Genomic DNA, 13,699 nt, shown 5'->3' with positions numbered 1-13,699 from the left:
ACCTTGGCACTTCCATTCCATGTCTCTGCCCCAGCTAAACCTTAGTTATCAAAGCAACCTTTTGCACCTGGGCTAACTAAGTAAATAAGGATCAACTCAGAAATGAATTATTGGAAGGTTCAAAGTCCTATAAGACCAGAAATGAAGGTACCAAGAGACACTAGGAAGGCTGGCTGATCGTTACTCCATAGTATCTATTTTATTAAAACAGAAGTTTATCATAAGTTCCTCTCCTGTGTCTCCTTGAAAAGACCTCCAGCTTTCTCTGATTAACTGCCAGCATAACCCATACTGCATGTGTTCAATGTGTTTTGTGCAAAAGCATTTTATAAGTTTGAAGGTCAATCTACTGAAAAGTGGCCCAAAACGTGATACAACTTAATTCCTTTGCAGGCACCATACAGGTCACCTAAGAATGAAAGGCCTTCGGGTAGATTAAATCTGTGATGGTTTTGTCAGCTCAAAACAGCAGGGGAACCAAAAACATTTTTGCAAAGGGTGAAAAACAGTACAAGGAACCAATAAGGCTGTTTCAGATAAGACAGATTTCAAAAGCAAATGATGGGGATATTTATAAAAAGCAGCTGAGCTTTCTGAAATGCTATGGATAGAAGCAAATTCATTTATTTTTAAGAAGAAAAACATGATTGATCACATATGATTTTTTTTTTAATTTTGGAATGTGCATAGCCATGCAATTTTTTGCCCCTGTTTCTAAATAACTTCAGAAGTTCTGAACATATACACTTTTTGGTGCCAGTTATCCTCTTTTTAAGAATAAGTATTCACCTCAATAAATAATACTGGTGGGCTCACATTTCTTCCTATTACATCCATGTCATTGTACTGAAATGTTCATAGACACTAGTATACGCTGTGTTAAACAGTACCCCTACAGTTTGTATTCAGTGTCATGTTTAGCTGCAATAAAGATAAAGTAGGTGATCCATGGTGCTTTACATAATGCAAAACTGACATAAAACACAGCACTCCTATAATTTCTAATTCATAATGTTAGAACATGACAGAAGCAAGTGATATTGCACACTGCAGTGATTAGAATATCACAACAGTGTGAGACTCCAGAGAATATTGGTTTTGGCCGCCTTGACTTAACTTCCTGAGGTCTTGGCCAGAAGATGGAGATCTAATTTTTAGCACTGGCTCAGAGTGTAGTCTATTCTAAGCCCTTGGACTCTCTGACTCCTCGTAATATGAATCCTTTGGGAGTTCTTGCAGGATGAGTGTTTTCCCTCTCACTATGCAGTGGACAGTTTCCTCCTAGGAGATCTAGCCAAATCTGTGATTCAATACAGTTATCTTTTCTGGCAACCAGTTAATTTTAATTACAATATCCACCCACTAAACATGGAGGCTGGCTATTGGAAGTGAAAATATTTTCTTATTGTCTTGGGTAAATTTGACTCTAATTGACAACTGGCTCTCTTTTTACACCCAAAGGAAGTATGGAGGAAGTCTAATAACATTCAGAACAGGATGCGAAAATTACCCTAGCAAACACTTCACCACACAGACACTCCTGAATTGCAAAGCAGCTCTGTGTGTTTGGAAATAAAAACAGATATTCAATTATGCTATTCTAAGATTCAAAAGCTGACCTACAGCACACTCCTCTAGTTCTGTCAGGTAACATGAGTTAGTACTACGCAGACTTGGCTGGAACAAACTGCAGAGGCTTAATAAACCAAGAAGTTCCTCTGCAACATCACAGGAAGCTCAGCCTGCGGAGATTAAATGAGCAGGCCATGTGAGAAACAAGGTTCTACATTTCATTTAGTCAGAGGCTCAGTCTGGGACTTGACCTTCTGCGTTCCCGTCGGCTCCCACTGCTGTAGCCGTTTCAAACAGGAAGCAGCCTGCGCTCTCCCTGCTGAGCCAAACACGGCATGCCTTTGCGTCAGAGGCACCGTCTCCCAATCCGTGAATGATCTCTCGCTCGTCCTTGCAACCTCCAAACTAGCAGGACCAGAAAGTGAGCTCCTGCATTGTCCGCAGAAAAAATCAGGTCAAAAACACTTTAAAATCGAATTTTGTGTTTCGCCACATATTTGCTACTCAGCATGACTGCACTGTCAGCCTGATTTACCCCCACTGCTTAGAACATCTTAATACAGTAGCATCCTAACAGTGCAGTCATCCTGGAGGGCAGCACTGTGTCAGCAGTTAGCATTTCTGGGTTCAATTCCCTGGGTGCTGTCTGTGTGGAGTCTGTATGTTCTTCCCGTGTGCATGCGGGTCTCCTCCATGTGCTCTGATTTCCTCCCACAGTCCAAAGACATAGATAGATAGATAGATAGATAGATAGATAGATAGATAGATACTTTATTGATCCCGTGAGGGAAATTGCAGTGCAACAGCAGCTTAACACACACAACACAGCCACAGTGTAACGAATTATATAATAATGGTACAATACATACAATACAATACAATACAAGGTTACTCACAGTCCGGATGCACAAGAACAAACTAGAACAGAACAGTACACAGAACACAGAGTAACTATAGATATAAATATAAATATAAATATAAATGTATTGCACAGGTCCCTGGCATATATTGCACAAAAAGTGGTTGTAAACGGGAAAAAGAAAAAGAAAGAGAACAGATGTAGCAGTAGATGTGTAGATGCGTTTAGTCCAGAAACAGGTCACTGTCGATGTTGCCTCTGCCAAGACGCAAGGTGGATGCATTGTACAGTCTTATGGCAGACGGCAAGAATGACCTTCTGTAGCGCTCCCTGTCGCACCGTGGATGAATCAGTCTATTGCTGAACGTGCTCTTCATTCCTGCAAGCCTGTCATAGAGGGGATGGGAGAAGTTGTCCATGATGGCCTCTAGTTTGGACATCATTCTCCTCTCAGCCACTACCTCCAAGGAGTCCAGGTCAAACCCAATGACAGAGCTTGCTCTCCTGATGAGCTTGTTCAGCCTTTTGGAATCTACTGCTCTAATCCCAGAGCCCCAGCACACCACTGCGTAGAAAATGGCACTCGCTACCACCGACTGATAGAACATGTGTAGCATTTTACTACATACATTGAAGGACCTGAGCCTCCTCAAGAAGTAGAGTCGGCTCTGTCCCTTCTTATAGATGGCCTCGATGTTCTTAGACCATTCCAGTCTATCGTCGATGTGCACACCCAGGTACTTGTACGAGTCCACCATCTCCACGCCACTCCCATGGATGTAGACAGGAGTAGGTTTGACCTTTTTCCTCCTGAAATCTACCACCAGTTCCTTCGTCTTTGTAACATTCAGTTCCAAGTGGTTCACCCCACACCACTCCACAAAGCTGCTGACCAGTCCTCTGTACTCCTCCTCCTGTTCACCCTTGATACATCCCACAATTGCAGAGTCATCTGAGAACTTCTGCAGGTGGCATGACTTTGAGTTGTACTTAAAGTCCGAAGTATAGAGGGTGAAGAGGAATGGAGAAAGAACTGTCCCTTGAGGTGCCCCTGTGTTACTCACTACCTGTTCAGACACACAGTTCTGAAGTCTCACAGACTGTGGTCTGCCTGTCAGGTAGTCAGTGATCCACGAGGTTGTGGAGGCATCGACTTGCATCTCCTCCAGCTTCCTCCTTAGAAGTAAGGGCTGGATGGTATTGAAGGCACTGGAGAAGTCGAAAAACATGATCCTTACAGTGTTGCCAGCCCTGTCCAGGTGTGAGTAGGCCCTTTGCAGCATGTAGATGATCGCATCCTCCACACCAACACTGGGCTGGTAGGCAAACTGTAGGGTGTCCAGTGATGAGCTGACCAGGGGTCTCAGGTGGGATAAGACCAGCCTCTCCAGTGTCTTCATGATGTGAGAAGTCAGTGCAACTGGTCTGTAGTCGTTGAGGACAGAGGGGCACCCTTTCTTTGGTACCGGGACCAGGCATGATGTCTTCCAGAGCACCGGGACTCTTTCCAAGCACAGGCTCAGGTTGAACAGTCGCTGGAGCACTCCGCTCAGCTGATCAGCACAGGCCCTCAGAACTCTGGGGCAGATGTTATCTGGTCCTGTGGCCTTACCCTCGTGCAGCCTCTACAGCTCCTTCTTCACCTGGTCAGCTGTGATGGTCAGCCTGGCCTGGGGGATGGTGCTCATAGTGCTTTCAGTGCTGCAGGTGTTAATGGCGGAGGTGTTGGAGAGTGGCAGCTGTGGGGGATGGGTGGGTGAGTAGCCGTCGGGGGTTGTGGCTGTAGGCGGCCATGTTTGTGGGGGGATGGAGGAGGTATTGGGCAGTCGCAGCTGTGAAGGGTTAGGGAGTGTGTGGCTGTGGGGGGATGGGTGTTGCGCCACAGAGGACCCAGAATCAAACCTGTTAAAGAACTGGTTCAACTCGTTGGCCATCTCCAGGTTCCCTTCTGTTGCACCCCCAGCCTGTTTGAAGCCAGTGATCTCTCTCATGCTGCTCCATACATCTCTCACCCTATTCCTTTGCAGCTTGTCCTCTATCTTCTTTCTGTATGCGTCCTTGCTCTCTCTTAGCTTCTGCTTTAGCTCCCTCTGTACACGCTTGACCTCTTCCTTATCTCCCCTCCTAAAGGCTCTCTTCTTGTCATTCAGAAGAGCCTTCAGGTCGCTGGTGATCCAGGGTTTGTTATTGGAAAAGCAGTGTACGTCTTTGGTGGGGATGGTGTTATCTACGCAGAAGTTAATATAGTCAGTGACACAGTCCACCATGCTGTCTATGTCGTCCCCATGTGGTTCGCACAGCACATCCCAGTCGGTGGCCTCCAAAGCACCACGTAGATCCTCCATAGCCTCCTGAGACCATCTCCTCACAGTCCTCATGGTCACAGGTTGGCGCTGGACAATAGGCGTGTACAATGGTGTAAGCAAGACAAGGTTGTGATCTGATCTGCCAAGGGGGGGAAGGGCTGTGGAACTATATGCATACTGAAAAGTTAATTGACTGATGGGAAAATTGGCATTATATGTGTGTGTGTGTGTGTGTGTGTTAGTTTCCTTCTCCCCTGTGACTAGAAAATAGATGGATGATGTACTGGAAAAATTATATCAATTCAGTCCTGATTTATACTGTAGCTACTGTATATTGAATCAGGTCCATCATTTAAAACTGTTACTAACACTCAACTTTACCAGACCTAAAGAAAAGATTAATTGAATCAGCATAAGCAAATAAATATTAGGATTCATTTCTCAAACATTTCCACGCTTCTGTTCACTTCAGTCGGAATCTCAGTGTCACAAAACTACAGTCAAATCCCGTCCCCTTTCACAATCACGAGTGTGCTTCTGCCTTTCCGCATACCTGAAGAGGAAGGGAAATCACAGGGACGCAGGACAAGAAAATGAAGTGTGATCACGTGCATGGCCACTGGCTCTTCCACGCTCACTGCACATTAGCATCAATTTTGCAGCCAGCACCTGCGATGTTACGATCCGTAAGAAGAATGAAGTCTGTGTAGCTCTGAGTGAAAGGCATAAAAGTAACCTTTAACTGCGAATGCACTGATGAAAGTCTGCTTTTAAAAGCCACCTGCTACCCTTCAGATACTGTAAATGTATTAAGTTGTTATTCCACAAGGGGGGTCTACACAAAGGACAGGACACCAACCAATCAAAGGCTGCACACACAGATAATTAAGACGGGAGCATGCAAACTCCACACAGAAAGTGTCCCTGGACCCTACAGCTAAGAGACAGCAGTGACGGCTACTTTGCCACCATACTGCCCCTGAAGGGCTTATAATCTTTACAATTTTCAGTATTATTTGTTGAAGAACATAATCATAAACCTTGGACGTATTGTCATTTTAAAATATGATAATGGTGACAGTTCCCAGAACAATCTGCAATATCTAACCCAATGGCCCCCTCTTTTGGTTCCATAGAAAACACTCCTGCAAGCATCTTAACCTAAACACTACTCCAGATGTGGTATTGACTAAAAGCCACAATAAATATTTAAAATCTGGACATTTGCAAATGATTTAAAATGAATTAATTCTGGAAATGTTTTAGAAACACTCTGGCCTTCTGGGTGAGTGCATTAAATTGTAGAAATCCTTCACACTGGCGCAATTCTAGCAATAAATGTTCACAACAGATTTTTAAACTGTAAGCCAGAAGCTGTTTTAAGAACAGAAGTCATGTTTAAAGATGAGCATATTTTCTGCACTGGGAGATACTAATGGGCAGCATAGTGGCCCACTGGGGTCCCGGGTTCAAGCTGCAGACCTGGGGTTCTGTCTGTGTGGAGTTAGTCTGTTCCCCCTGCGTTTCTGCAGGTTCTCTCGCTCTGGTTTCCTCCCACCCTGTGATAGACTGCCATCCCAGCCGGTGTGTATCCTGCCTTGCACCTGTTCCTAAGGTCCCCCAGAACCCAGGACTGGATAAAGTGTTTAGAAAACGGGTGGATGGGTGTTCCAGCACTGCAAATTAAGCTGATCACATTGGCAACTGATAACTTGTCTTGCTCCAGTGCAAAATCAGTTTCACCTCCACTACTTTCTCATAATCTCTAGCAGATACACAGTTCAGACACATAGTTCAGGCTCATCAGTGCGGACTGAGCACTTGTTCTTTTGTGCAACTGGCTGATCCAGTCATTGCTAAGGATGAAGACAACCAAACCATTCAATGGGCACCCTGGGCACTGACTGCTGTAGGACTACATTCAAGGTTTTACACCACCAAATTTGCAGAACGCACCGTCGATATGTATATATTACAAAAAACTGTGCGTCTCACTCGATTGCAGGAATGCATGAGATATGGGACTCCACAGGCCACAGCTCACTGGCCAGTGTGGTGCCCTTCATCCTCGGGTGGAGTGACTGTGGGTGGTCACACACAGTAAGAATTACAAGATTAAAAGATTACAAACAACCTACCCAATCCTAGTTAGTAGCTAATTGATCTGATGTAACTCATTTTTACGTGTGTGTCTCTCATTCAAGGCATAGAATCAGAATCACTTTATTTCCTAAGTATGTTACAGTACATGTACTAGGAATCTGGTCTTGTGTCTTGGTGCAGAACCAATTCAATAATGCATGAACACTTCACAAAAGGAACATGCCCAGCTCAGTTATATACACACTATAGCCCATATTGATGTGTTCTGGTTAAACATGGTCAGGCGTTTTTTTTTTTTTGATTGACCAGTAGCATCTCCCCAAAGCATATTTTTGAAACAGATGACATCCTGGCTCAGAAGAGTCATTGACAATCTTTTCTGCTTGCTTCCTCGCTTCTTTAGTCTGAGTTTATACAGGTCTTCAATAGATGGCCAATGACTCTGTCTGTACTGCTGACAATGCGATGCAATTTGCCTCTGAAATGGACAGATGTGTTGCCCATCTTATGCCCTGTGTTTCCGCAATAGCTGCGACAATAGCTGTCACAATTGCTGTGACTGTTAAAACTAACTGATCTGGTGTTGTCATCCAGCTGTTTCTTGAAAGAAGCCAGAGTTACAGCTTCAACAACATGGCTCGGGAGATTGTTCCAAACCCACAACTCTTAAAAGTACTGACTCTGGCTGTGAAAAATAAATGAAGGGCACTTAAAGGCATCAGTGTCCCTCTTACTTTCTCACTTACTATGAAGCAGCAACTGCAAAAGCATGTGATGGAACACTTCCGATATCTAGAGGTAGTCGAGTGTGTTTCTTTGCACCTTGTTTTGGGTATGTTCTCTCACCATTTCATATGCTTACACAGGAATGGAAGCATTTTACACTTATGCCGAGCTAATGTTCAGAAGCAATTAAATGAAGCCTGCTGCATACTGCATAAAATAGGCCCCATTTCAAAACAAGAAACATCTTTACTAGAAGTCTTTGACCAGTCTTTACAGTCTTTCAGTTTCTAAAAGCCATAAGAGTTTACTTCCCTATTCACTGGTTAACTGTATAGAAGCTGCTCACGACTAGCTGTGAGTGCTCTTTTTAAAGTAATTGCTCCTTCTCTGCAATGTTAGTAAGCTCATCTTTTTAAATTCATTTTTCTAAATAACTCATGAGCTAACGATCTTAGATCAGGGCCTGTCCTCTCATGCCTATTATCAGTGCGCTTTGTTTTAATCGGCAGCTTTATGAAGGGCTTCTCCATGACAACTGCACGGAAAATAAAGAGACAAGCACTGTACCTGTGAAATGGTGCTGCTTAGTGGAGACCCGGTTGGCAGTCTGTACGGTGCAGCATAAGTGCAGCATGGCAAGCATTGTGCCAATCATCACCAGGCTTTGGAGCAGCAGAGTCATTTCAAACTGCTTCCCTATCCTAGGGAAAGAATCGGAATAAGAGTTTCACAACACAACACCTGAAACTCCCAATGAAAAATATGTTCCTAGATTTTGAATTTATATACACGATATAACTCGACTGCTATGAACTTCAGGTGGGTTACAAGTCCACAAATAGGAGACAGAAACTCCTCCTTACCAGAAGAAGATTCTGAGAATGTTTGCCACCAGCAGCACGAGGCAGACGCGTGTGGAGAAGCCCTCGGTGTTGGAGATCCTCTGGATCTCCTGGTATTGGGGGATGTAGGGCACCACCCCTCCGAACACCATGAAGCACGATGCCAGCCATGACAGCAGAGACCAGGAACCTTCAGGGCCTGCCTCGATATCCACACCCAGATCCACTTCCGTGTCCATATCTCACAGTTTTCCGATCTCCCTGTTCAGATCAAAGAAGATGTCACTTCATATCTGTCAGCCAAAAAGAGGACAGCTGCCTGAATATTGCACAGGTGCCCTCATCTATACAAACAGCTGCCAGTATGAACCACACAGGAGCCCCACTGCCCAATCACCTGTGAATCCACCTCCTGATGGGCATTTCCATCATTCGTGTAGTTTGCCCATGTATGGAGCTTGTTTAGGGGAAAACAAATCAGCCATGAAGCAAAAAGGGGCACATTCCTAGGCAGATAAATGAGATTTCCTGGAGTTACAGCTTTAATGACACATGAGCTCATGTAATCTGCTTGGGTTCTCCATCGGGGAGGTACAGCATTTTCAAAATGTCTGAAAGTGGATTTTGATACAGAAAAAAAAGCTCACTTTTGTTAGCACTCGCAGTGCCGCTGGATCAACAGCTCTCAATCTTTCCTATTCGCTGAAATAAAATAATCTGATGCCTTATTAGGAAATGCTCATCAGTTATCAAGGTTTAAACACAATAGTAAAAAAAAGGCAGATTACACAAGTGTAACGAGCAGAGGGAGGGAAAGACTTTAAAGGAGGTCGTCTAGTTTCACAAGCAAATTTTAATACGTGTGTGCTAAGCCAATTGAGGTTTCCACCTGACCGTGTCAAACATTGTTTTTAAAATTGAAATGTGGTACAAAGATGTGTGAGCAAAGATATACTTTGAAAAGGCATGAGAGTTCCACTATTCTCAACCTTGTTTTAAGCACAAAATTTGTGGCTGAAACCGAATAGCCTTTTGTTAAACCCACCTCAGGTAGGTGTGGAAAGCCGGTGAAAACTGTGTTTCTTTGACTATAATTCCACTGTAAATTTGACAGATTAAAAATCTATAGTGGTATTTTGGTTGAAAAGTGTTGCTTTACACGAACTAGATAAAAAATCAACACATGAAAAAAAACATTATCTGACGTTATCACTATTTTAAAATTGTTTTTAATCACATTAATGTTCACATGCATTAATCCAGACAATTGACCCCATTCTCTACTTGCTCTGAGAGAGATTAATCCCCTACAGAGATTTATTGAACATGCACAGTGAGTGAGATCTGACAAGTCTCATTTTACCAGGGAGATTTTTAGCAGTAGAGAATTCTATGCTTTGTTCTTATGGACATGTTGCCATTATTCTCAAACATATTCAGTGTACTGACAGTGACAGAGCACTTGTTGTACTTTGTTTTCAGGCAACACATTTGCTGAATCAGAAAGATGTCGGCATGGGGCACAGAACACCCACTTCTGCTTGTGGTAACTATTCACGTCACAAATTAAAAAAAAACAAACAATGTCTGCACACTTTCTGGAGTCTTGAAAACAGCAGTCTGGCTTCCAAAAATGAGCTCTCTTCAGTATGCTGCTGTACTCTGAAAAAATATAGCTAACAAAAAGAAGGTGGAGGTGCAAAACTGGGTCAGGATTTTCTTTCTCCATGAGCACTTCTGCTAGAAGTCAAGGCTCAGGTTAAAAGCGTTGCAGCTGTAATTAGTAACAGTTATGGAGGCAACATAGATAGGATTAAATCCTATTCAGAGTAGACTAGAGAAGCAGACCTGCAGCAATCTAAAATATACATATTCAAAGACTGAGGACATGTGTCAAAGTGAGACATTGTGCGTCCAGGTGTTTATTTTCCCTGCTGATGATACTGGTATTTTCAAGAAAGCATTTTCATTTTGATCAGAATATGAGACTGAATATGAATATGAAAAAAAAAACATATTGGGATATGAAACTGAACTCTATTAACTAAAAAGAAAAAAGGAAAAAAAATATATGAAGCTTTTTTTTTAATTATTTTTTGGCAGTTCCAAAGAGGCAGCAGGCCACCTGAGCTTCGACCTCAGCTCAGTCCAGGAGTTCAGAAGTTCCATCTTCTGAACTTGCTGCTGTTCCACAAAACCTAATCTCCTGCGAGAATTCCTGAGAGGAAGTGTTCTCATCTTTAATGAGACACATCTGCTGTAGGCCTTAATCCTGCTTTAAATGTCATTTACAAAAGCTGTGCTCCGTATTAGACAGGCCTCAACAGGAATTACTTTAATGAAAACAGTGGTGGTATTTACAGGAGAAAGAAAAACTGACTCTTTTGAAAACCACTTCATACACAGAACATGTTGAATTTTACTAGAAAAGCTTTATTTTTAGGTGTTACTTTAGGTTGGTCTGTCAATGTATTACCTCAAACTGATAAACAGCCCCATCTTATCTGTAGTCCTTATCTGCAACTCTATTTAAATATACACAAATAATTCTAAAACAGTTTTTTGCATTATATTATTAGCATAATATGCAAAACACTATATTTTTTGAAGGGGATGCATTTGAAATATATGCATTGTATTTAGCAAGCGAATGTTTTGATCATTTCAAAAAGAAAGATGGCTTACTTAAGAATTGTGAAACATGAGGCACTGAAACTGAAATACTGTGCCAAATGGGTTACACCTCAAATTAAAAAAGCTTAGTTTAAACGAAGAGGCCAGAAAACTGCTAAGATACCCTCTATTCACCATGATTTGTCAGATTAGTTGATTAGGTCTTCTTATAAAGGTGATTTCTTTCTATAGTGACATACTTGTTAGGATGCTCCCTATCTCCATTCTGACAGTGAATTATTTAAAAACCAAAGTATTGATTTTGTACAAAACTGGCCGTGATTTGAACATGACATTTGTTAGTTTTACTTTTCAGTAAAGCGTGAGTTTGACTGCATGATGAAAAAGGAAAATCGTTAATTTAAGGAAATAATAATTTTCAAAAGCCTTGTATAACTGAACTGTGCTATCCTCCTGCACTCTGCAGCGTACCCTGACGGTGAATAAAAAGCTAAATCAACAGCAGGTGCGTATTTCCAGATGTCCACAGTTGCTGATTATCACCCAATTCTTTGGAACGCTCGGTGCTGTGCAGCTTAGCGCATTTCATTCAACTTTTTTACACAAGACCCTGCGTACTGTAGCGCCCACATAAATCACGCATTGCTCGTTGCAAAGGTGGGTGGTCACAGACAGCATCAGTGGGCTTGTCCCACAGGGTGAACGAAACCGGATACACTTTCTCTAAATGGGTTCTTAGTAATGGATCTGCAGCTAAGATTAGAATCTCCCATGAACTCATACAGATACTGGGGATAACCTGCTTGGGACGCCAAGTTGCTTGCGAAACATTGCCTTAGTTGGCAACCATTAAAAATGTACAGTCATTCGACTCAAACGCACGAAAAGTACGTATCAACACTAACACAAAAAACAAACTTGCAGTATATCGTTCACCGTTTAAGCGCACACGTTTTACTTTTTATCCTTATGTGTTCTGTCTCTTTTAATGTAACCTCCTCTCCTTACGACCTGTAATTTCCAAGTACCGCCGGCTTCATTTTAGTTTATTTAATCCTTTGCAGTTATCTGTAGATTCTATGCCCGCAATACACTGTAGCTCTGCTGTAAAGTTTAAATTCAGTTTCAGGCTAACTGCTGTACGGAGCGCTTTGAGGAACTTCAAAGCTAGTGTCTGTAAACCCACAACATTTGAAAAAAAGCACTTTCGTTTCAATTCGACAGTATTGTAATTTTAATAACGAAAATAATGTTATTTCAGATCGTGTAGTACTGTTTGCAGTGCTACTTTTTGCAGTGAAACACGGGGATTTAAAAGAAACACTGCTTACCTTAGTGTGGTGAAGGCTCGTTTGACAGCTGCCACAGCGATGCCAAGACACTTCCTGCGATATAAAGGAACATTAATATTACTTCAAGACTGTTATCATTCGTGTGTCATTTGCAACGCTCACTTAAATTTAGTTCTTTGAAAGTTTCTTAGTGGAGTTTGACTTTTATAAAAACGTTAAAAAACAATAAATTAAATAACATTATAACTGCTAGAGAAGAACCTAACATTGATTCGCCGATGGTTTAAAAATACAATTGTTAAAAGGGGGTGTTATAAATTTTGAATATCCACGTTTAAAGAAAACACTCAACGCTGTCGCTTCTCCTTAAAGTGATTTGTTATTTGTTCCTATTTAAATAGAAAATCATATTTACCTGTGCGGTGTTACAACCTAATAAAAAAGACCAGCCCATCAGTTGAGAACTCTAACCTGCAAGATACATGTTACAAGTGTAAAAACATTCAACACAACGAACATACTGTATCTAAAATATCAGCAGATCTCGATGAAGAAGTGAATTTCCTGTGGGATTGGCGTGCTCACGTGGTTATCCTGAGAAAGACCTAAAACTCGTTTGCTTTACTCACAAGGTAAGAATTTGAGAACTGTACCATTGCATGCTAAACGACTTGGTTTCATTTTCAGGAAAAGTAAGAGATACAATGGTACCACCCTTCCTGAAAAAAATTATGTAACATTACACAAAAAGCCTGTTTGCAAAGATAATGGGAGATCTGTGACGGGTTTTTTTTGCTACACTTATAGCAAAAACGTTGACCAAACTGCTTTGAGCTACGCAATGAAACACTATTAAGTTGTTTACCTTGAGCTGTTGTGATCGTCTTTTTCTTCAAGATTCTGGTCAATGTGAATTACAGATGTTCCTGACTGATAAGTTTATTTTTTCTCACTCAAACTAAGCTTATCAATAACGGTAGAGGTTGTTGTAATAGCAGAAATCACAAGTGAAGTGAGGTACATTCTATAAACATTGTGGTCCCTGACTGAGTCAAAGATATCCTTGGGTTTTTGCACAAGTGTTTATTAAATGGTAAGACGACCAGCCTCTGGAACTACTTTATGCTTAACAATGAACAAGTAAAGGTTAACTCCACAATGAGATGTGGAAAGAAGAAACATTTTTTGTCCGTGAGTGAACTTGAACTAGAACTTTATTACCATATGTAACCAGTACATGTACTGGTACAATGGAATTCTTACTTACAGAAAGTCTCTCGATTGTTAAAACAAGTGTAAAAACAGAAAGTGCAGACAGTACTGTACATCAAGACAATATACAATCAAACAGTAGACAATGTACAA

General features: G+C 41.8%; 1 protein-coding gene across 1 annotated transcript in view; it reads right to left on the bottom strand.

Annotated features, from left to right (window-relative positions):
- Nucleotides 1-12,880, bottom strand: part of LOC148817012 (solute carrier family 66 member 2) — a 45,673-nt gene extending 32,793 nt beyond the window's left edge. Inside the window, exons 1-4 of the mRNA XM_088939224.1 lie at nucleotides 12,750-12,880; nucleotides 12,374-12,427; nucleotides 8,430-8,669; nucleotides 8,134-8,267 (exon numbers count right to left, since the gene is read on the bottom strand). Coding sequence (XP_088795350.1) covers nucleotides 8,134-8,267; nucleotides 8,430-8,647 — 352 coding nt within the window. The 5' untranslated portion in view covers nucleotides 8,648-8,669; nucleotides 12,374-12,427; nucleotides 12,750-12,880. The remainder of the gene's footprint in view (nucleotides 1-8,133; nucleotides 8,268-8,429; nucleotides 8,670-12,373; nucleotides 12,428-12,749) is intronic.
- Nucleotides 12,881-13,699: the final 819 nt, after the last annotated feature.

Source organism: Atractosteus spatula, chromosome 21 (genome assembly GCF_055471065.1).
Source record: "Atractosteus spatula isolate fAtrSpa1 chromosome 21, fAtrSpa1.hap1, whole genome shotgun sequence".
Classification (NCBI taxonomy): Eukaryota; Metazoa; Chordata; class Actinopteri; order Semionotiformes; family Lepisosteidae; genus Atractosteus; species Atractosteus spatula.
This window is presented reverse-complemented; position numbering and strand designations above follow the sequence as displayed.